Here is a 23,021-nt window from a genome sequence, read left to right as displayed (position 1 = left end):
CCTTCCTTCTGCCTCTCCCCTGGAAGATGTGGATGAAATACAAGTATCAGAGGCATCGAAAGACGCCTCCTCCTGACCACTGAGAGAAGAGCTGGCTCTCACACTCAAATGCACGGCTTTGTCTCTGACGCACGGCAACTCTGCCCAGTCTCATAGCTTTGTCTAGCTGTTTCTAAATTGTAAAGACAAGTGTGATCTTATGGGGAGAAGGAAAAGGACGGAACCTGGATTGTGTGTAATGCAGGGGGCAGTGCTACAGACAAGGGGCTTTTATGATGGGGTGGATGATGAAGATGAAAGGAAGAAAAACAATTTGTAGTTTTACTGGGCAAAGGAAGGAAAATCCATTGTCTGGTAAGTGTTCAAATCTTTGTTTTACTGCACAAAGAAAGGGGCTCATTCGGTTCTGAGAAGGGGAAAAAATGGACCCTAATTCATCTCTGTGACCAGCCTTTGCCTTATCCATAGGTAGCCTGCTTTTCTGAACTGCAGGTCTTTCTAAGGGATGATTTAGATCCTGGGTTGGCAGGACTGGGGTTGGGGGAGGAAGTTGGATCCTGAGAGATTGGAGAGAGGCCAGGAAGAAAGGAAGCAGTTGCAGGATTTTCGTTGTTGGGAGGTGGCTGATCCTAGTCCTATTAAAAAATTCTTCCCTTGGAAAAGAAATGGGAGTGACACAGGAAAAACTGTTGAAGGGGTTGGGGGAAGGGGCGGAACGATGAGTGTTGGGTTAGGGCATCTCTTTCATTCCTCTGCTGTTTAACCAAAGGATGTGTTCCTGGAGAAGAGGCAAGAATGTGGAGACGGCAGAGCACACAAAGAGTCAGGCAAATCATTTGGTTGGACTGCCTGTCCCAGTACTTCCTATCACTAGAGAAAGCTTTCAAAAATAATGTGCAAAAGTTCACTAAAATTGTGTCTCTGCTGGTTAAGCTTTCCTTCTCTCTCCTTACTCTGTGACAGCCTGGCAGACCCACCGGGACTGGGGATGCTCAGAGCTTAGAGGGCAAAGGGTTCTTTGCCACTGAATAGAATCAGTTCAACACCTTAGCCAAACAGAATCAAGGAACCTGGGCATACATTCACCATACTGAACAGAAAGTAAGGACCTACTTTTCCATTTTTCTGTGATTCCCACTGACCATCTGATGGGTGAATTTTACCTGTCATGTTCTCTTTGGTCCAGAACTAGGTGAAATTAGATGGAATAGAGGCTCTACCTGGTCTTCAGGAGGTCTCAAGTTTTAACTGATCTGTGTCAAACTTAGAGCAAGGCAACTTGGTTTAAGTAAACTCAAACCCAATGCCTCTTCCCTTGGCCCTGCTCAAGAGGTGGGTTCAAAGTCCTGTCACCCCGATACTTTTCACCTGCTCTTGAGATCTCAAAATTTCTAACAAGTGCTGCAGGTGAACAGGTACCTTTATACCACCAGTTGATCATCTTCGATATCAGTGATTTTCAAACTTCCTGCTTCTATGGTTTGAAGAAACCTTTTCAAGATTTCAATTTTTAGAAATTGAATAATTTATAAAAAAATAATTATATGTGTAATATAGAAAACAGATTTTTTAAAACTGGGATTGTAGGGAGGGTCTGGAGACCTGTTTGCTGGCTTTCCCTCTCACCTGTTGGGGCGATCATCACATTGTTACAGGTAAACAATAAGGGAGATAAAAGTGAATTGGGTGGGTAGATGGGGAGCAGGGAACGGCCATCTGGCTAGATTGCAGGACTTCTGGAAGCTAAAGGGAAACCAGTCACCTGCAAGGGAAGCTCAAGTGAAGTGGAGTCAGAGAGCTAGGGAGTACCATCTGGAGGCCTGGTGGGTGGAGAAAAGGGTGAGGAGTAGAGGGCACGGGGCTGTGCCAGAGTGCTCCCTGAGTCCAACACTGGCCTCAGAGAATTCATAACATGCTGAGAACAGTCGCAGAGACACACCATCACCCACCCATCCAGATCCTCCTCCCTGCCCGAGGGTGCTGCCTGGTGCGTGAGCGGTGCACGGAAACAGGACAGCTGGTGAGGCGGGTGCTGTGAAAGCTTCCGGCTCTCTCCACTTGGCCAGTCAACCCTTCCTCCCCTGGTCATCATCTCTGAAAACCTTTGGGAAATGTCTCCTCTGTGGTCCCTGTCATCCTGGTGAAGTTGACGGAAGGGCCACGCTTTCTCATGCCTCAGAAGCCCCAACCAGGCTAGACCTTAGTGCCGAGGGCCCCTCTCTGTAGCTCAGTGAGTAGGTAGGTGAAGACCCCATTTCCTGGGCTGGCTTTCTGTAGTTTTCTGTGCACTTCTCAGAAACCAGGGGAGGAGGAGAGATTTTGACCTTTTCACATATTTCTCCTACCCAGATGTGAACTCATCAACTCTTAAACCAAAATTTGGTGTAAAGTCCCCGGAAAAGAAAACTCAGCCCTGTACACGTGAATTGAACACTTCCGTTCCTTCACATCAGCTATGACTTGTATGCCAATACTGCCAGCTGACAATGGTGTGGTCGCCAAAAGGACCATGATTAGTGGTCAAGTTCAATACTGGCTCAATGATGACAGGTCTTTTGGTAAAAATAACAACAACAACTCCTGTTGTACCTTTCTTAGGAGATCTCAAACTCGCCCCCAAATGAGGAGAGCTCCTGGGTTTTCATTTGGCCTAACCTTACATCCAGCCTTCGGACAGAGAGTTCAGACTCAAAGGAGCAGAAGGAGAGGAGAGGAACAACAACATATCTGAACAAAGCAAAAAAAAACAAAACAAAAACAAAACAAAACAAAAAAACAGGAAAACAAAATAAAGCAAAACAAAAAACTCAAGGAAGACATAAGCAATTCAGAGGAGCAATCAGAAAACAGGACTACTGTCTTTAAAATAATTAGGGTTTAATAGCTTTCCAACATTATAAATAAATAAGTATATAAATAAATAAAAATAAAAGGACCCATAGCCTGGTTTGGGAGTGGACTTTAAGTCCCATTTTTCTTCCCTTCAGTCAACGATCAAAGGGAAAACCAGAAGGAAAAGGTAATCTTAGTTCGTTAAAGTGGATGCCACATGCTCTCTTGTGGTCATTTTAGCAAATCATGCATCATAATAGACTATCACTCACTGCCCAGAGTAGGAGATGAAACAGCAGCAGCAACAGAAGTGGTGGGGGAAGATTTGACCGGTGCAACTGTTACAAAGGATGAGCTAGGACCATGCTGACCCATGGTCTGCCGCTTTAGGACTCCCTGAAAAGAGGCTCCCGTCTGGAATGTGTTAATTACGTCGATCTGCGAAGAATCAGAGAGTGAAATAGCTTTGCTCCACAGTCAGAGAGAGGTGAAGAGGGGGTGGGGAGGGGTTTGGAGGGTTCGGGAAGGGGGTTGGGAGGAGATGGGAGAAGGGGGCAGGAGACAGAAAGCCAGAGATTCCCTCACACACGAAGCGGTGAGGGGCAGGGGAAGGACCTGCCCACGGCACATCACACTTCATTTCACGAACGATTTGCCATGGAGCCCAAATACCCAGCCAGAATCCAGTCTGCTGTCCCCTTTTGGCCAATGGAGGGCATTTTAGGTGTGCTCGTGTCCAAAAGTATCTAAAATTTAAAGGGAGTTCCATACTCCATGATGCCTCACAGACAGAGACAGTTTATTCAGTTTTGACCTGTACTCTTGGAAAACGAGGCACGCACTTTAAGATAGAAGGCAAAGTATGTATTACAGACTTTTGAGGCCCAGGAACCTCTAAACCAATTGAATTGACTGCCTATTTTTACAGATTTTCCAGGAAAGTAACTCATGTGCTTAAAGAAAAAAACAACACAGAGGCATGTAGTAGCCTGTACATAGGTGACCACAGTGAAAAGGCTCCTGAACCCTGAGTTGCTGGGCTCACCCTCTTCAGGGTTTCTTCTCTGAGATGTTCTTTCCTAGGGCTGAGGTGGACAGGGACTGAGGCTGGACCCAGAAATCCAGTGGCCATGCTCTTTAGAGAGAATACCACTAACTGCCGCAGCGCACTGGAGGTTGGGAATGTCTGGCAAGAGTGCTAACAATAACTCAGCAGTTAGACTGCAGGGGGCAGAGCGAGTTGTTGCTATTGGTGGGTGGTGAGCTGCTTCAAGTCTAGCCCTGCACAGTAGTCTCTGGTCTCCAGGGCCCTACGCCTCTGAGACAGAGGGAACTCATGACGTTAGTTTTCCAACAATGGTCTGGGTGTGGGGTCTCGGTCAAACCTACCATCCTTTCCCCCGACCCCGACCCCTACGTAACAAGGAACAAATCAAAGGGAATTCCTTTATCCTGCCGAATCTAGTAGAACTGCCTTTACAATGCCCACATGCCTGATACCAATGGCCAACCTCCCAGGAGTGCTGGAAAGGTACCGATTGCACTCATCCGGCTTGGCGAGAAGGTGGTGAAGCAGGCACCTTGTGAGTCAGTCACTCTTACTTACAAAGCTCCCCGAGGAGCCATGGAATGTTTAGGGCTAGTTTCTGGATTCTGAACTAACCCCCTCCCCCTCCCCGCCCCTTCATCACATTACACGGTTTTCAGTTCCGGGGGACAGAGGAGCCTAATCCTGTAGGAGGAACGAGTCTGCATGTAGGGAGGGGTCGGCTTCCTCAGTGCTCATTAGGGTTCTGAGGTCTCATCTTCCACAGTGAAGTTGGATCCCAGATTTCCCTTCCTCAGATTCTAGCCCTTGTTTCCCAGATTTCTGCTCTCAGTGCTTTTCGCTCTCCCCAACTAAGGGGACCGGGATGGGACAGTCCTGAGAATGGCAACAAAGACCAGAGGGCCAGGGGTTCTGTAAGGACCCTGCTGAGGCTGAAGAACTGGGTGAGGGGAGCGCTTCGGGTGTCCGGATGCAGGTTGGCACAGTCAGCCTCATTTGCTCAGAGTCGGGCGCACTCTGCGATGGCACGGCTTTGGTTACCGTGGCATCTTGAACAGGCTGCCTTTGCTGCCTAAGTTCAGGGCCTTAACGCTATTCTGGCCCGACTGCCTCCTGCTCCAGTAGGAAAAGGTAATGTTCTTAAATCGATGTAGGCAATGAAAATACATCGTCGAGGGACTGAAAACTGGTAGTGGAGGGGTAAGGAAGATCCATGAAGCTCAAGCCCCCAGGAGAGAAGGCTGGCAAGAAGCCAGGAGACACTGGAATGAGGGGATCTGGTTAGGAAAGAAGTCACACAGTAGAAGAGGAGGCAGAGGATCCTGGAGGGAAGAAAAGTAGACAGGTTACTTTGAAAACAGCAGACCTAAAGGAAAGCACTGGGGCCTCAGTGACAGCAGCCAAAGGTGCCAGGTTCTCCGGGCCCGTGAGGCCACTGCTGGATGGGCTCGGCAGCCTAGACAGTGTGTGGGACGGGGGTGAACTCTGATGTCCTGAGGCAGTTCTGAGCTCCTGCACGTCCGGTGGGAGTGTCCCTCTCTGGCCCCTCTTTCCCAGCCCACCTGTGGTCTTGCCTATGGGAGACAAGTTTCTCAGCGGTATTTGGTTTAGAATATCACTGCACCTCTCTTCTCTGTGTACTAAGAACAAGAGGTGGGCTTAGCTAGGGAACTTTCTAAATATCCCAAAGGCTTTTTAGAAAATAAAACTTGCCTGGCCGGTATGGCTCAGTGGTTGAGCATTGACCCATGCAACAAGAGGTCACCGGTTCAATTCCTGGTCAGGGCACATGCCCAGGTTGTGGGCCTGATCCCTAGTGGGGGGCATGCAAGAGGCAGCCAATCGATGTTCTCTGTCACTGATGTTTCTATCTCTCTCTCCCTCTCCCTCTTCTCTCTCTAAAAATCAATAAAGAAAAAAAACTTAAAAATAAAAAAGAAAGTAAAACTTATTTCTGGATCTTCAGCCAACCAGTAGAGAGCAACAGGCCTGTTCTCTGGAAAACACCCTTGAGACCTTGGGATTTCAAGTTCTTGAGGTGGGAGTTCTCAGGGCTAACACAACAGAGGTGTGTGGGGCAAGAGCAGGGAGAGAGCCGGATTATCAGGCCTAGACCAGCCCATCCGCCCGGGAGAAGGTAGGCACAGGAGCGTGGGGAGTGGGCAATGTTTCTGTAGGGCCACAGGCAGGGGACTTGAGAGCACCAGGAGCAGTTTCTCTCCCATTTCAGAAATCGCAAGGAAAAAAGTCTTGAAGGAATCATAGCTTCCTTTTTGGGAAGTAAGTCTGAATCCTGCAAAAGATGCTCAAGCATTGAGAGACTGTTGTCATTTATACACACTTAGCCATCAGATTCCCCACCATGACCTTAAATTTCCAGTGGGGAAGATATACGAGGGTGTGTTTCTTTTACAAAGATCCCTCCTGGTAACATCTACCTTGACCTAACAGCCGCTCGAGGATGGACACTGAGTGTCTGCTGGGGTGCAGGCTCAGAGATATTGTCTAACTGCTTCCTCCTGAAGGGCAGGGAGACTCTGAACTTCCCCCACACTTGGCTAGGTCTGGTGCTTATACGACACCTCATGCAGGAAGCAGGCCCGACCCAAAGATAAAGGACTGTGCTAACAGTGAGTGTCCCATGCTCTAGACTCTACGACTGCTCTCCCCCAGAGTAGACACAGCTGCCCCTGCCTGTCTGTCCTACATCTCGGGAGTGAGGGCTGCCCATTAGTAGTGGGCCTTTGGAAAGGAAGAGATGTTGGCCACCAAGAACTGCTGCCCTTCCCAAACTGCCTGAGATGTGGAGGAGATTTCTTCACCCAGCATGAGCCTAGGCCACTATCCAAGTACCTGAGTCTGGATACGGTTAAGGCCCCGGAACCAGAGGATCTGGCCGCGGCGTAGCTCCATCTCTGCATGGTCAATCTCGTCCAGCCCCTCCGCATCCTTGGTAATCTCCTCCTTGGTAGTGCCATGCCCAGCCTCCTTCAGGAACTTCAGGGATTTGGTAGGTATCGTGGAGATGACCTGGGAATAGGTGCAGCAAAAGGGGAAACACCAGAATCAGGGTCAGGCCTTCGGGTAGGCTCCTCCTGGCCCTGTGGCCCGTCCCACAGGAGAATGGTGGAGAAGCTCCAGGCCATTCGAGCAGCATTCACCAAGGGCTGTCAGCTGCCAGGACCCCAGGCAGGTTGTCTGTATTGGTGGGCATCCAAAAGAGAACTTATATTCTAGTGTTTGACTAGTCATCTGCCTCCTTCTGTCTCAGTTCTTCCTTTCTGTTATACTATGTGTGCTTCAGGGAAGTAGAACTACGATACCTGACCAGAGTAGAAAGGGCTAGAGACCAGGATCTGGGGGAAAACAAGTCTGGGGACAGGAGGGTCACATTACATGTGTATGAGTAAGGGGTAGAGAGGGTGTTGGAAAAGAATGAGCCTCTTTTTAGTTACCGCATGCGAAGTTATTCCTGTGTTATAAAACTAGTGAAAGGGCATAAACGTCTTCTTGGACTTGGGGTGAGGAAGTAGGTGGGTGATGGACGAAAGGACATGTGAATATTACCAGAAACCATGGAGCAGTAGGGTAGGCTTGTAATTCAAAACAGAGCCTTGGTGAGCTCAGTACCTGTCAACCAGTTCTCCTGTACAGACAAGAGGAGGAGCAGACAGGGCTCAGATGGAGAGGAAGGGCTGTGTGGGCAGTCCAGTGTGGACCCAGGTGTCCTGAAACAGGACGAATGTCAAGGTGGTGCATTCGGATGCTGGAAGGAGGTGCTGTGATGTAGACAAAAGGCTCTTTTCTGCCACCAAGGCCACATCATCACAGATTACAGTTAGATGAGAGTTTCAAATGGTCGGTGAAGCAACCAAGCTTCACCCTAGTGTAAGCTGCAGTAGGGACTCCCTGGGAAATGAACGTCAGCAAACAGAACAGGGTGGAGGGACTGGGGTTAGAAACCGGGACAGGACTGAATCAGGGAGGCATCTAGGAGGCACAGACAACTGGCAGGTCTCTGGGGCAAGGCCTTCAGCCTGGGGGAGGGATCTTCGGGTCAGTTAGAGCGAAGCAGGGGACTTGTAAAGAGGTACTGGGAAGGGAACGACACGCTCTCCAGACCTGGTGACATTGCGGTGATAGGAACAGCTAACAGCCGTTGAGTACTTACAGGGCAGCAGGCATGGGACTAAGTCCTTTCTGTATAGTAACTGATTTGCTGACTAACAACAATCAACAATGACTCGTTATCCTAAGCTGAGGAAACTGAGGCACAGAGTGGTTAAGAAACTTGTTCGAAGTTCAATGTGTAAAAAGGAGAGCTGGGATTCAAACTCAGTCAGCAGCTCCAACATCCATGCGCTGAACTCTGTGCTAGACTGCTCTAGAGACCACGCGAGTCTGGATTTATTTGAGGCGAGAGCCAGATGGCCGTGGTGAGAAACGGGGTGGGGTGGGGCTTAAACTGTCAGCAGAGTAGCCAGGGCCAGACTGAAGCTTCATTAGAATAAAGATGTGCTCTGTAAACTCTTCTATTTCTAAGATCCTTCTTACTTCATTATTATCATCATTATTGTTATTTAGCAAAATTTCACTGAAACGTTCCACTGCCATCTCAGAGCAGTTAAGGGGTTTGCCTGCCTCCATTGTGGGTAGAGAAGTGATCCGAAGCCTCTAAAGTGATGGGCAGTGATTATTCCACCTTGGGATCCTACGAGATGGAGAAAATGTAACAGCTTGAGGGGCGGGGAGAACAGGAGAGGCCTGTGGCTGTGCGGATGCACGGCGGGGGGCCGGTACTCACCTGGCCCCACAGCAGTTCTCCAGTGCCAATGAAGAGACACCAAAACCACTGGGACAGGGTGAGGTTCGTACAGCTGAAAGGTTTACCCCCAAATTCCACGATGATAATCTAGAACAGAGAAGGGGCAGCCCACCGTCAGCGAGGTGGCCACAGAGAGCTTGCCCTCCAGCTACGGCCATCGGAGTCACATCACCCCTTGCCCCAGGATCCTTGTGGTCTAAGTCCTGATTTGCTTGTTAGGAAAGAAGAAAGAAAAAATCTGGAGGGAGAGAAGGGGAGATAGACACAAACATTATTTAACCACTCTGATAAGGAGACAGACACAGCTGCGATGAAAGTACTACTATAAGAGCTGGGGGAACGGGGCAGGTGCTAGAGGCTTCTTGTGACAACAGCCTGTGGTGACAAAGATAAGGCACAGTGTGAAGAGGAGGAGCTGCGGCAGGAGCCCCCTTGTTATAGGGTGAGCCCATGATCTCTTGTATCTGCAGATATTTAGGTATACCTCTGACTGGGGCCAGGAGGAAAGGTCCAGTCCTCTGACCACTAGGGCAGCCATGCTCCTGACCCCAGTCCCCAAAGGAGCCCAAGCCGGGCTGATCTGTCACTCCATGCGCACCATCCCATCCCTTCTCTTTCTCTGCGGAATGGACAGCACTTCCCCCGGGCAGAGCCCACAGAACACGTGCACGCACATTTCATGTAGGCTGGCCGGAGGCGTGGAAGCAGAAGGAGACAGTGACCCTCTTCCTGGTCACTGGGGGAGAGGTCAGTGTTTTAGAAAGTTAATGAGAGGATCCTACAAGTCATATTGTATTCGCTACCAACACGCTGCCTCGCACTGGGCACTTGGCACAGCAGGTTCTAAGTCTAGAGCCAGATGTAGATGGAAGCCAACAGAGGGCCCAAGGCCCCACAGCCCAAGTCCACGTTCCTCCCTCACTCCTTTACCTAGGCCCGTGGGAGCCCTGGCTCCTAGCTCCAGCTAGACTCTCACCTGGCCAATGAATGTGCCCAGAACCACAGAGCAGAAGATGAGATTGCGGAAGATGCCTGCGAAGACGTTCCTCTCCCCATGGATCTTGCGTGAGTTGATTTCATTGAAGAGCTGCATCAGCACGAACGTGTTGAAGACAATGGTGTAGTGCTGGCTGGGTGGGGAATGTAGGGGTGCGTTCCTCCCACTGTCGATGTCAAAGAATTTCTCACCTGGGGGAGAGAGGGGAAGCTCTGGGGGTTAAGTATGATCTCAGTGAGTGCTCGGGCTGAGTCAGAACACACTGGTGCGGCCACCCTGGCTGCTGATGGCTGGTGTCCATTCGAACTGGTCAGTACTCTATGCTGATGATGAAATGTTTTAAATGTTAGCCCTGATCTCAACACATCTGACCCTCTCTCGGCTTGCTCCGTCGATCTTTATCTTCTTGTGGTGCAGCACGGCCATAAAGCTACGTGCACTTGAGTCGGGCAGACTAGGCTTCAATGTCAGCACCACTATTATGTGACCTGTGCTTTCGTTTTATAATCTATGAAAAGAGGTGAAACGAAATTCTTAACAGAAGTACAGAAATAAGCATAACGCGCCCCGTAGGGCACCGAGGACACACACTCAGTGAGCGCAGCTGTGGCCACTCCTAGTCTTGCCCCCTTCTGCCCCTCTCCTCGAGCGTTCTCCGCGCCCCCACCCCCACACCTGGCTCACCGGCAAAGACAAGGAAAAAGATGACCGTGAGCTGGTAGATGGCATGGCCCAGGATGTTCTTCATCATAGTCCGTGAGATCAGAGGCTTATTTCGGCCATAGGGGCGGCGCTTCAGCAAAGAGTCTGTGGGAGGCTCTGTGGCCAGGGCCAATGAGGCAAATGTGTCCATGATTAGATTAACCCACAGCATCTGCACAGCTTTCAGTGGGGAATCCTGGTGGGAAGAAGAACCAGTCCTTTTAGCTCTCCTCGGACACCACCCTCACCTCGCTCGTCAGCCTCACCTTTGTCCTTGAGATGGCCTAGCTCCTGTTATCCACCTAGACTTAGGGTCTGGCCACTTATTAGCTCAGTGACCTTGAGAAAGATACTTAACCTCCTTGAACCCTGGGTTCCTCACCTTTAAAATGAGGATAATATACATACTTTGCAAGTGCCCACCACAGTGACTGACATGTATGTGCTAAATAAGCAGATAAATTATCACCATCCCACATGAGCAGATGCAGAGAGTAGACCACGTAGAGCTAACTCCTGCCCCAACAACCGGGGAAATTGTCCTCACTCCCCAGTAGACATACTGTACCCCATTGCCCATGTTTCTTTCTTTAAAAAAAAAAAGTTTCTTTGTTGATTTTAGAGAGAGAGAAAGGGAGAGGGAGAGAGAAACATTGATTGGCTGCCTCCTGTATGCCCCCTACTGGTGATCGAGCCTGCAACCCGGGCATGTGCCCTGACCAGGAATCAAACTGGCGACCTTTTGGTGCATGGGAGGACGCTCAACCAACTGAGCCGCACCGGCCAGGGCACTCCCCGTTTCTTAGCCCCTGCCCACCTCTCCCATTTCAGGCCCCTCCACATACACCCGCTTCACCTCAGTGATGCAGGCTCCGGTGAAGGCCACAATCACGGCCACCACGTTGACAGTGAGCTGGAACTGCAGGAACTTGGAGATACTGTCGTAGACGTTTCGTCCCCACATCACCGCCTTCACAATGCTGGTAAAGTTGTCATCTGTTAGGATGATGTCGGATGCCTCCTTGGCCACGTCTGTGCCCGCGATGCCCTGAGAGAGGAAGGGAAAGGAAAACGGAGAAACTGGATAAAGCGGAGCTCACCAGTATTCTGAACCCAGGCTCCGCTTCCTGACCTCCAAGAAGCTTCCTAAGGAGTCTAACACTAGAGGGCACACTAGCCACACAAATACTGAAGACCCGAGTTCTCTTTCCCAAAGGAAATGAAGGGAAAAGGTGTCACCATCACTTTACAGAAAGGAGGGCTGGGGTCTGATGCTGCCATCTTACTCCTGAACCCAGTTTGCAAATTATAGTTATTTTATAAAAAATTTTAATTTATTGATTTTAGAGAGAAGGAGGGAGAGAGAGAGAGAGAAAGATTTGTTGTTCCACTTATTTATGCATTCATTGGTTGATTCTTGTATGTGCCCTGACTGGGGATTGGACCAGCAACCTTGGGGTATTGGGGTGACACTCCAGCAACTGAGCTACCCAGTCAGGGCTACAGCCATCATTTTAAAAAACAATTTCTTCTTTATTGATTCTAGAGAGAGAAAAAGAGAGAAGGAGAGATAGAAACACTGATGAGAGAGAACACTGATTGGCCACCTCCTGGATGCCCCTCCCCCCCACTGGGGACTGGGCCCACAACCTGGGCTTGTGCCCTGACTGGGAATCGAACCAGCGACCTCTTGGTGCCTGGGTTCACGCTCAACCACTGAGCCACACCAGCCTTTCTCTCTTCCCTCCTACTCCCCCACCTTGGAAATAAAAGATAGGGAACAAGTCCTATCTATGCCACTTCCAAATAATTAAGCTTTGTTTGCCGCTGCCAGTACCTCATTTAAGTCCTTATCTCCCCCAGCTTTAAGTAGTAGTCCAGCAGCACAGATCAGAAATCTCACCCTTGTTCAAAACCTACCACCTGGAAACCACTGAAGGCGTTGACACATCAGGCATTGAAAGCTGTGCTTTAGAAACAGTGAACTTTCTAGTCTGGCCGTCAGAACCCTCCGTAAGCGAACCCTGAGGCACTGTCCAACCTGCTCTCACCCACCAGTTTGTTCACTATCCCCTGTACCCCTCACTCACCTTTAGAGCCCAGGCTCCACTTACATCATTCCCCCAAGTCTGGAACATCCTCTTCTCTCATCTACTTAAATCCTACCTACCTTCAAGGTTCCACTCGATTAAGCTCTACTTGCTTTGCATAGTTGTCCCTAACAGCCCAGCCCATACTCCTAGTCCATGTGTGCGACGTCTGTGACCCAGAGGAACTTCTTTGTTAACTTGGCTTGCATTAATAGATCATTGGTTCTCTTTACCTGGTACTATTATTTTTCTATCCAGATAGCAACAAATGAATATCTGTTAGACTATACAATTCAGTGTCCCCATTAAAGAGTTCTCTAATACATCCACACAATGCTGTACCGTGCACTGTAAAATGAGAAGGAGAAGAAAGGAGGAATCTCTCTATACTACTACCATGAAATAATCTCCCAGTGATGTCGCTAAGTGAAAACAGCAAAATGGAAAAGAGAGTGCATAGTATGTATATATAATATTAACAGACAGTATTATGATAAGTATCACTTATCTACGAGGGTGAGAAGGATAATCCAATAACTAAAGAAATAAGTTACCTGTGGGGTGAAGGGGTAGGCAACAGGGTGGAGGTAATAGGAATAAAAGCTAGATTTCTATGAACAACAGACCTTGTTTTCTATCTTTGACTTTGGAACTATATAACTGCTTTATACAAGTATAAAACAAAATTAAGTTTAAAAAGCAATCTCTAGCCCTGGCTGGTCTGGCTCGGTTGGTTAGCATGTTGCCCAGTGCACTGAAGGGTCACGGGTTCGATTTCCAGTCAGGACACATGCCTAGGTTGTAGGTTCGGTCCCAGGTTGGGGCGCGTGTGAGAGGCAACCAATCACTGTTTTTTCTCTTTTGCTTCCTCTCTCTCTAAAATCAGTAAAAAATATGCCTTCAGGTGAGGATTAAAAAAAAAAGGACCATATTTCATTTACCATTTAATAAAAATTATATATATATATGTATGTGTGTGTGTGTGTGTACCAATCTCTAAATTGGAAAGCAACATGATGTAAATGAACTGGTCCAATCAGTTCGTAGCACAATCACACAAAGAAAAATGTCCCAAATAATATGAACTATGAGAAAAACCTGTCCTGGCTGGTTTTGCTCAGTAGTTAGAGCGTTGGCCTGTGGTCCAGAGAGATCAGGGTTCGGTTCCCACTAAGGGCATGTATCTTGGTTGCAGTTTGTCCCCGGCCCTGGTTGGGCTGTGCGAGTGGCAACCACTCAATGTGTCCCTTTCACGTCGAAGTTTCTCTCTCTCTCTCTCTCTCTCCCTCCCACTCTATCTTAACAAAAAATGGAAACATGTCCTCGGGTGAGGATTAAACAAAGAAAAACCTTTAACTGCTTTTAGTAATTATATTAGTGTTGCTCTTTAAAAACGATTACATATATTTTTGAATAAAGGAAATAATTATGTTAATATCCTTAGGAATAAAAATTTTCAGTGTAAGAAATAAATAAAAAATCAGGAAAGTTGAAGATGGCTGTGGTGTAACAGAAGGCTGAATGCCCTTGCTCCCAGCCGTGGACTAAACTTACAGCTAAAATACTGCACAATCGGCTTAAAAACACAAGAGAAATAAAGCTGGACACATGTCGTCTAAGGAGCACTGAAGAAACACCATGGAGCCTGGTAAGAGAGAGGACATCTTCGTGGAAAGAGGGAGACCCTGGAGCTGGTGCTCAGCTCAGAGGCCCAAGTGATACTGGCTGCAAAGCTCCCTTCCTGTGGGAGTGTGGGCTCCATCCCACGCAGGGATCCCACACCCTGAACAGCAGAGACTGGAAGGAGAGCCCGTGTGGCATTGGGCAGAGGGGTCCAGGGGCGACTTGATGTGCCTGGGAGGCTGGGTCTGAACCTCCCCAGTGAGCACCTAATGGCACCGGATCCATCGGAACAGATTCGCCCCGGGCTCTGACCGCTGGAAAGGCTGCGCTGGCTGCGGTGTGTGGCTCCGGAATAGAAAGGGGCCTGAGGGCCGCACCCAGCAGTGACTTAAAGGGACCCTCTGTTTTCCTGAAAGGTGTACAGAGCCCCAGACAGTAACTGGGTCGTGTGGGGTGTGGAAGGGGCAGAGGATGCTCCCACACCCAGAACAGGACTGGGACCCATTCCCCTACCCGTGGAGCTGGTGACAGGGCAGATGGGGGATCTGTGGCCCACACTGAGGAGAGCTGGGAATGCGAGAGGAGCTGGGTCTCTTGGCCCAGCTTTACTGAGACCAGCTCTGCGGGGATAGGATCCTGCATGGGGCTGACTTTGTTACCCCTTCTGCTTGGACCTGTGGCACAGGGGTGCCGGGCCTCACAAAGCAGTTTTTTGTTTTGTTTTGTTTTGATTTTTGAACGGCACCCCCCAGGGAAGGCTTGTGTTGGGGAGACAGAGCTGGGCTTTGTGCCTGCATCGTGGGAGGCTGATCCAGGCACCCTGAGAGTTCAGCCAGCCGGTCCTGAGAACGAGGGGTGGAGCATGTCTACCCCTCCTGCAGGCTGGGAACACCACCCCCAACAGGAAAGGATGTGGATCAGCGCTCTGAAGCCCCAATACTCCTGCAGGGCGCTGTTCTGTGGGGATAGAGAGAACAGCTCAGAGGAGGTTATTCTAAGAGTAAGAGCCTCAGAGACTATTGTCTGGGACTAGGAGAAAATGCTTAGTCCCTCTCTGGGCGGGCAACATGCTTACTACCAGAGACTAGGATCAATCCCACTAAGCCCAGGGCAGTTGAAATTTCTGCAGAAAAGGCAGTAGGTTGTATCCAACCTGAACCTGCACCAGGGAACCCTAGGGGGGAACTAGAGTTGGAAGATAGAGACTGAGGAGTTTGGCTTTGAAGCAGAGATTAATTTCCCCTCGTTAGTGCCTGACAGCATAATCTCTAAGCAGGGGGCCTACTAGCCCTAGCTACACTAGCCTGGCTCCACCCTGAAGACTCTCTTAGGAGGAGACACTGGAGGAAGACCAGGCAACCTCAGGGGAAGGCGGGGAGCTGGCAGGTGGAGGCAGTCCTCAGAGAGCCCCAGACTGACCACAGCTACAACAGGATGCCCAGAGCCAAACCTGGCCAGCTCCTGACACTGGCTGACACTAAAGCACCTCCCAGGAGGCCTGAAATCATACAAAACAGTGAGCCTCATACAACACAAGCTGCCCAGACAGACTTCACTTAGCTGGCTTTAAAATGTTTGTTTGTTTGTTTTTTGTTCTTTTTACAATATTTTCTATATTTCTTTTCTGCTTTATTGGTTTGATATTACTATTGTTAAGATTTTGCTCTTCTCTCCTGTTTCAGTCATTATTGGCCTCCTTCCAGTCCTTTATCTTTGTCCCCCCTTTTTCTTTCCCATTCTTTTTTTTTTTTTTTTTTTTGCTTTACCTTTCTTTCTCTTCTGTTGGCCTCTGAATAACATTTTTCTGTCTTTCCCTGTCTTCTTGCCTTACTTTACTGCTCTCCTCTTCTACTCGCTACTCTTACTTTTTGCTCTCCCTTCTTTCCTCTCAGAATATTTTTTGTTCCCCCTTTCTCTTCCAGTATCCTATTCATATTTTTATTTTACTATTAGCAATATTATATTTTTCTCTCTTTCTTTTTTTGTTTACAATTTGTGTTCTCTTTTCCCACTATCTATAGGAGAGCCCAAATAACCTACAAAAGGGTCACTACTAGAGCATACAGCTCAGTGGTACAAGGAGACCACACCACTGGGTCCCACAGAACATTTACTACAAAAACCCACTACACAAAGAGTGGGAGTCATAGCAAGTATATCTAAAACAGATACAAACACAAAGAGACAACTAAAATGGGGAGACAAAGAAATAACCCCCAAATAAAGGAAAAGGAGGAAACTCCAGAAAAAGGCCTAAATGATGTAAGCAATTTATCAGATATAGAGTTCAAAGTAATGGTTATTTACTCAAGAACAAGATTGATGAACCTTTAACCAGACTCATTAAGAAACAAAAAAAGAGAAATGAAATGAAAGAGGTAATATAACAACATACCACAGAAATACAAAGGATTGTAAGAAAATACTATGAACAAACTATATGCTAACAAATTGGACAACATGGAAGAAATAAAAAAATCCCTAGAAACATACAATTTTCTAAAACTCAATCAGGAAGAATCAGAAAACCTGAACAGATTCAATAACAACAAAATTAAAGCTGTAAAAAACAAAACAAAAAAAACTCCCAGCAAACAAAAATCCTGGACCAGATGGCTTCACAGGGAAATTTCACCAAAAATCCAAAGAAGAACTAACACCTATCTTCTTCAAACTATTTTTAGAAATTCAAGATGAAGGAAGACTTCTAAGCTCTTTTTATGAGGCTAGCATTATCCTAATTCCAAAACCAGATAAAGACACTATAAAGAAAGAAAATTATAGGCCAAAATTATAGTGAACATAAATGCTAAAATCCTCAAAAAAAAAAAAAAAAAGAAGGGGGGCATCTGTAATATTCTCAACAATAAAGATTTAAAAACTAAGGAAAGTTAAATAAAATTAGGAAGTTAAAGCTCTATAACTATACATTTGAGTTTGAAATACCAATATGAATCCACAAAGTATTTTACTTTAAAACACAGAAACACAAAAGAAACATGAGCCATATTTCCTAGCTTTGTCCACTGATAAGGCCTAGAAACAATAATTTGCTCAGTAGTAAGGAACATCCTGACACTTAGATTGTGTTCCCTAAATACCACTTTTCACTGACATGAAGCCGGGCTCCTTTGAGAACTAGATGGATGGTTCCAGATCCAGGACAAGAAGTACACGTGATTCCTCTGAAACATCTTATCATATAAGAAAGCAAGGAAGCTATTAGATACAGGGGGTTCTATAAAAAATCACTCAGTAGGGCCCTGGCCGGTGTGGCTCAGTTGGTTGGGTATTGTCTCATGCACCAAAAGATTGCCAACTCAGTTCCCTGTCAGGGCACATTTGGGGTTGCCGGCATGAATTAAAAAAATAAACAATTCCTGGTCACCTTTGGAGGATCCCTGAAAGTCAACTAATTATTTTTAAAACTGGTGAATAAAGAAAAAGAATCAAGCATTTAACCTTTCATGCAGGAGGTGAACTTCAGAGTAACCAAAGAATTGATGAGGGAATATTTCTTTTTCTAGAATATTCAAATTAATAAGAAAAGAGAACCAGAACATCATTTTGTAGCCCTAATGATCCAATCTGTTTGCTTCTACAATGAATTACTAGTTTATAGCCAATATAAGGAACAAAAGAACATGTTTTGGAAGTTTTCTTTTTTTTTCTTCAATCCTCACCCGAGGATATTTTTACATTTATCTTCAGATAGAGTGGGAGGAAGGGAGGGGGAGAGAAAGAGAGAGAGAGAAACATCAATGTGAGAGAGGCACATTGACTGATTGCTACCCACACATCCCCAACCGGGGGCGGGGACAAACTGTAACCGAGGTACATGCCCTTGGCTGGAATCGAACTCGGGACTCTTTGGTCCACAGGCCGACATTCTAACTGTTGAGCCAAACTGGCTAGGGCGGAACAAAAGAACATGTTAAAGGACACTACAGGGCTAAAAATCAACAAAATCCACACTGTAAGATATTCTATGTAGACAAACAAACTGGGTCCTTCAACTAAACAGCTGGAAGAAAAAGATGGGAGGGAATTGTGCAGAGAAGAGTTAACACAGCAGCCGGAGACTGCTGTCCTTAGAAAGGCCTGTTTGCTAGGTTGGCAGCTGGAAACTTGGCTCTCAGACAGCTCCCGGTCAACAATTAACTGAAAATTAATTAGTGGTTCATTGTGCCCAAACAATATGGTTTCTGAGCACCTGCTTCCCCTTTGGGAGTCTGAAATCACAGTGGGTGCTGAGTCTCTGCTGGGCTTCTCTGGGCAGAAAGATCCCATGTGCTGCTGCGTTTTCGTTGCTGGGGGAACGCGTGCTTGGTGTGACCACTCACTTGGGAGAGAGCATACGGAAGCCTGCACGCGGATCCCTGACTGCCTGTGACTGTCCCCATTACTGTATCCTTACTGTACCAATGTACTGAATTTTAGCCATGAGTACAGCTATACTCCGAGTCCTGTGAGTCCTTCTAGTGAACCCACAAATGTCAAGGGTGGTCTTGGGGACTCGACACAGGGATCCTATGGGATCAGTGGTTCTCAAACCTGAGGGTGTGTCTGAATCACTGAGGGCCTATTGCTGGGCCCCAACTCCAAGCTTTCTGACCGAGCAGAGCTGAAACGGGGCCCGACAATCTGCATTTCTGTGCGTTTCCAGGTACACCTGGAAGGAGGAGCCCACTTTAAGACCTGCTGCTATAGATGAAGATAGTTAAGAGACCTATCAAACAACTGCAGTGGATAGATCTTATTTGGACCAATTGTGAAAACAGTATTTATGAAGCATTTGGGGAAATGTGAACTGACTAGGTGTAGCAAGAAAGCACTTTTTAAAAATGAGATGATGCTATTATGATTCTTGTAAATATATTTTACTGATACATACCTATCTTTCCGGGACACACACTGACTTTTGTGCGTGGATGAAATGACGTGATGTCTTGGATTTGCTTCAGAATGATTCAACTGGAGATGGAAGGCATGTGGTGCAGGGGTGGTGGTGAGGGGTTAGTGAAACAACATGGGCCAAATGCTGGTAACTGATGCTGGGGGACAGGTGCAGGGAGATTGATCAGACAATTCTCTCTATTTAGTATATTCTTCAATCTCCTAGGGCAAACACTTTTTTGCTGTTGTTGTTGTTAAACAGAGCACCCTAAAGACAGATTACTTCTTGGATCTCCTTCACTGCTTAAAGATCCCCAACATGTCCCTGAACATCAGAATCAACAAGTATTTCTGGGACCCACCCCAGATGTCAACGCATCAAGATATCCAACTGTGGAACCTTGGGATACGTGACTGTAAGTGAACTTTCCAAGTGGTTCTGATGCTCCTGTCTCCCAAGTGGAAAGCAGAGTGACGAACAGTGCTGGCCACGGGGTTCACATTCCGTCCAGGACACGCGTGTTCTACAGTGTGCCTCGACGGGGCACGTTACCATGTCCACGGGCACGTTTGCACCAGTCTCGTTCTCCTGGGTGAGGGTGCTTCCTGACTCACTTGCTCTGCCACCTGCCCTTCATCCCCGATGGCTCCCCATGGGCACACATGTCACTGGCTGCGTAGGCAGGAGGGACGGAGTCAGAGCAAAGAGCGGAGTGTGATGTGCGGGGACAGGAAGCCCGTCCTGGCTTCCGGATGGGGAAGGCAGCCTCCAGTCGGACAGACATGGTGCCCAGCTGCTTACCATGGCAAAACCAACATCTGCTTTCTTCAGAGCTGGCCCATCGTTTGTGCCATCGCCAGTGACAGCCACCACCTGCCGCTGGTCCCCAATAGTGCTGTCAATGATGCCTGGGAGAAACAGACACACCTCAGTCAGCCCACATGTGCCATCGGAGGCCATTTGGCAAGCTGGTTCCCACACAAGGTGCTTTACTAGTGTTCCCTGATCCCTGCCCTCCCCTCCCTCCTACTGCCTCCTTTCTTCCCTCTGCTGGAGGCTCTGTACGGTCACCCCAGGGCAGGACATTGTTTCATGGGTAGCACTCAGCAAAGAAAGTCTGTCCTGGCCAGACACCATCTGGGGCCCTCAGGGGGCTATTAGCTGGTCCGAAAGCACCACATGATCTGCAGGCGGAGACCTGGGGTCAAACCGCACCACTTCCACTTACCGGCTGGGCAATCTGGGTGCGTCCCTTGTCCTTCCAGCCTCAAACTTAGTTATTTGCAAAATGGAAATAGTTCCACCTCCCCCGCCTAAGTTCATAGTCGTGTTGGCCAACAACATACAGGGTGGGCAAAAGTAGGCTTACAGTTGTGAGTCCGTGAAACAGTTTATTCTCGTATTATTACTTATGTCTTATGCCCACCAGGGGCTCAGCTCTTTGCTAAACTGTATGTTCTCCCCCATGAGCCAAAGAGCTCTCCCAGGACCACCCGATTCAGGGCAGCAAAGTTGCTTTGGCTTGTGGAGCTGAGGGGTCCCCGCCCTGGCCTGTCCTCCTGCACCCCAGCCACCTGTCCAGGAACCGATCTCACCTTTCACCAGCGTGTGCTTGTCAGTGGGGGAAGATCGTGCCAGCACTCGAAGCTTCGGCCAGACCTTGTCCAGCTTTTCCTGCTCTACCTGCAGACACCAGACCACACGTGGGTCAGTCAAGCTCGGAACAGCCACCCAGGAAAACCTTCCTTTTCCACTCCGAGCTGCTGGGAGGCCTGGTACTCCACGCCAGGGGAGCGTGCTGGCCTCCAGGGCGGGTGAAGCAGCCCACTCCATCCCCAAGGGCGGGTCCACGGACGGTGACCACTCAGGGCCCTGCTTGTCTTCGCTCTCTTCCAACCCCCTGCCTTGGAGCTGACGCCCTATCTCCTAGACCCTTGGCAGGAGGGGAGCCCGGATAGCTGTTGGCTCAGGGAGCGAAAGGGGTGCCTCTGAGGTCTTAGGTCTGATCTCTACACAGACCAGGAAGCTTTGGTCTGCTCCGCACCCAGACCACGTCCTCCTACAAACCTGTGACTGCTGGTCACAGGGCAGTGACAGGACCAATGAGGTAGAGGGAAGTCAGCACAAAATCATCCCACGACTGAAAAAACAGGCGGAAGGAGAGGGCACTGTCTCAGAAGCCAGCGTGGGGACGGAGAGCATGAGAAGAAGGCTCTTACTTTGACCACCTGAGCAGCTCTGGTGGAGGGGGTGCTTCACCGCGAACAGACTTTAGATTAAAACGCGCCCACTGTCGCCCACAGATGTCTTACTCCAGACCTGGCCCTCCCTTGCCCAGGGAGGCCCCGCTGCCTCTCACCGGGACCCACCTCGCCCTTCTCGTTGCGGATGAGTCGGTTGAATTCTTTGCCTTCCAGGCACAGGAAGTCATCCCCAGGCGTCAAGATGCCGCACTTGGTGGCAATGGCCCGGGCTGTGTTGATGTTGTCTCCTGTCACCATTCGGACAGTAATGCCAGCTCGTTTGCACTTGGCGATGGCGTCTGGTACCTGTGCAGGGTGCGGCAAGAGGACAGGAGAAGCTGGGGCTGGTGATGTGGTGGGCAGCCCCTGTTCGCTGTTCCTTCACTGTGCACGGGCGAGAGGCACCCTACAAGCAGTGCCATGGGGTACAGGCTAAGTTTGGTCACTTTTACATTGCTTGGTGCCACCTCGCTTCTGCCCTACCCATGGTACTCACTTCAGAGTCGGCCTCACTGCACCATGAGTTGAGGGGAACTTGCTTCAGGACCAGGTGTAAAAGCTTACTCTCCTGCTTACAGTCTGGACTCCTTAGCAGGGCACATACGGCCTTCTGTGATGTGGCCACTGTCTTCCTTTCTAGCAGAAGTTTTCACCACTCTCTACCCTCCCTGGCCCACGCTCCAACCATATCAATGCTTTGTAGGTTCCCAAACGCATGATACCCACCCTTTCATGCTTTTGGGTCTTGATCATTGATAGTCTGTCTGCCTGAACTTCTAAGAAGCAGAGACTTTTCAATTTCCTAGTGTCGGAAATAGTGTTCAGCTATTTTGGGGTGAAGTGGGGGGTCAATAAAATGTTGAAATGAAGGAAGTTAAAGAGAAAGCTGATGCCCTGGTTAACTCAGCCTCCTGACCGTTCTTAAGAACTGGCTGATATGCCCCAGCTGGTGTGGCTCAGTGGATAGCGTATCAGCCCACGCACAGAAGGGCTGTGGGTTTGATTCCCCATCAAGGGCACATACCTGGGTTGCAGGTTGATCCCTGACCCCAGTTGGGGTACATGGGGGAGGCAACCGATGGATGTGTCTCTCTCACATTGATGTTTCTCTCCCCCTCCTTTATTTCCACCCTCCTTCCCTTCCACCCTCTTTAAAATTCAATGGAAAAAAATATGCTCAGGTGAGGATTGAAAGAAAAAAAAGACCCCGATGATAAGCCTGGTGAAACCTATGCTTCTCACCCCCAGACAGCATTAACCGTAGGAATGGCACCTTCCACCCGTTCAGGCCTCTGCAAAGCTGAACACACAGAAGCAGCTAGAAGCACTGGGTAACTTGTGGGGGTCAGCGCCAGAAGCAGAACCAGTACCCTCATTCCCATGACTGCTGGTGCCTTCCCAATAGGTCACACTGGGCCTGTGTGCGGGCCAGGGGCTGCTGGGAGACTTCCACTCATGTGTCTTGCCCTTTCTCCAACCCAGAGTCTCACCTCTGGGCGCACAGGGTCCTCGATGCCCACCACGGCGATGCAGGTCAGTTCAGTGAGGATTTCGCTCTCATTGTCCCACGGGGGCTCGACGTCATTGAAATCTCGATAAGCTAAGCAGATAGTCCGGAGTCCCTCGCTGGCCATGGGCTCAATGACGGTGCGCACCATCTCATCTCGGTCCTTATTCTTGAAGGGCACGGCTTCTCCTTTCTTGTCCAGGATTCGATTGCACCTGGGGAGGTGCACAGTCAGAAAGCAGCCGCCCCTCCCCCCA

The 23,021-nt window shown here is 48.8% G+C and overlaps 1 protein-coding gene across 9 annotated transcripts in view; it reads right to left on the bottom strand.

Annotated features, from left to right (window-relative positions):
• The window catches only part of ATP2B4 (ATPase plasma membrane Ca2+ transporting 4), a 98,087-nt gene that overhangs the window by 4,813 nt on the left and 70,253 nt on the right, over window positions 1-23,021 (bottom strand). For 5 of the 9 annotated variants that reach the window (XM_036273052.1, XM_036273054.1, XM_036273050.1 and 2 more), the window contains exons 12-20: window positions 22,748-22,979; window positions 21,384-21,563; window positions 20,610-20,697; window positions 19,816-19,922; window positions 11,261-11,452; window positions 10,387-10,600; window positions 9,682-9,893; window positions 8,685-8,792; window positions 6,734-6,910 (exon numbers count right to left, since the gene is read on the bottom strand). In XM_036273052.1, the coding sequence (XP_036128945.1) occupies window positions 6,734-6,910; window positions 8,685-8,792; window positions 9,682-9,893; window positions 10,387-10,600; window positions 11,261-11,452; window positions 19,816-19,922; window positions 20,610-20,697; window positions 21,384-21,563; window positions 22,748-22,979 (1,510 nt within the window). Of the gene's footprint in view, window positions 1-2,856; window positions 3,271-6,733; window positions 6,911-8,684; window positions 8,793-8,817; window positions 8,944-9,681; window positions 9,894-10,386; window positions 10,601-11,260; window positions 11,453-19,815; window positions 19,923-20,609; window positions 20,698-21,383; window positions 21,564-22,747; window positions 22,980-23,021 lie in introns of those variants that run through there. The other 4 variants (XM_036273056.1, XM_036273058.1, XM_036273055.1 and 1 more) reach the window with 4 other exon arrangements.

Source organism: Molossus molossus, unplaced genomic scaffold (genome assembly GCF_014108415.1).
Source record: "Molossus molossus isolate mMolMol1 unplaced genomic scaffold, mMolMol1.p scaffold_m16_p_20, whole genome shotgun sequence".
NCBI classification, from domain to species: Eukaryota; Metazoa; Chordata; class Mammalia; order Chiroptera; family Molossidae; genus Molossus; species Molossus molossus.
This window is presented reverse-complemented; position numbering and strand designations above follow the sequence as displayed.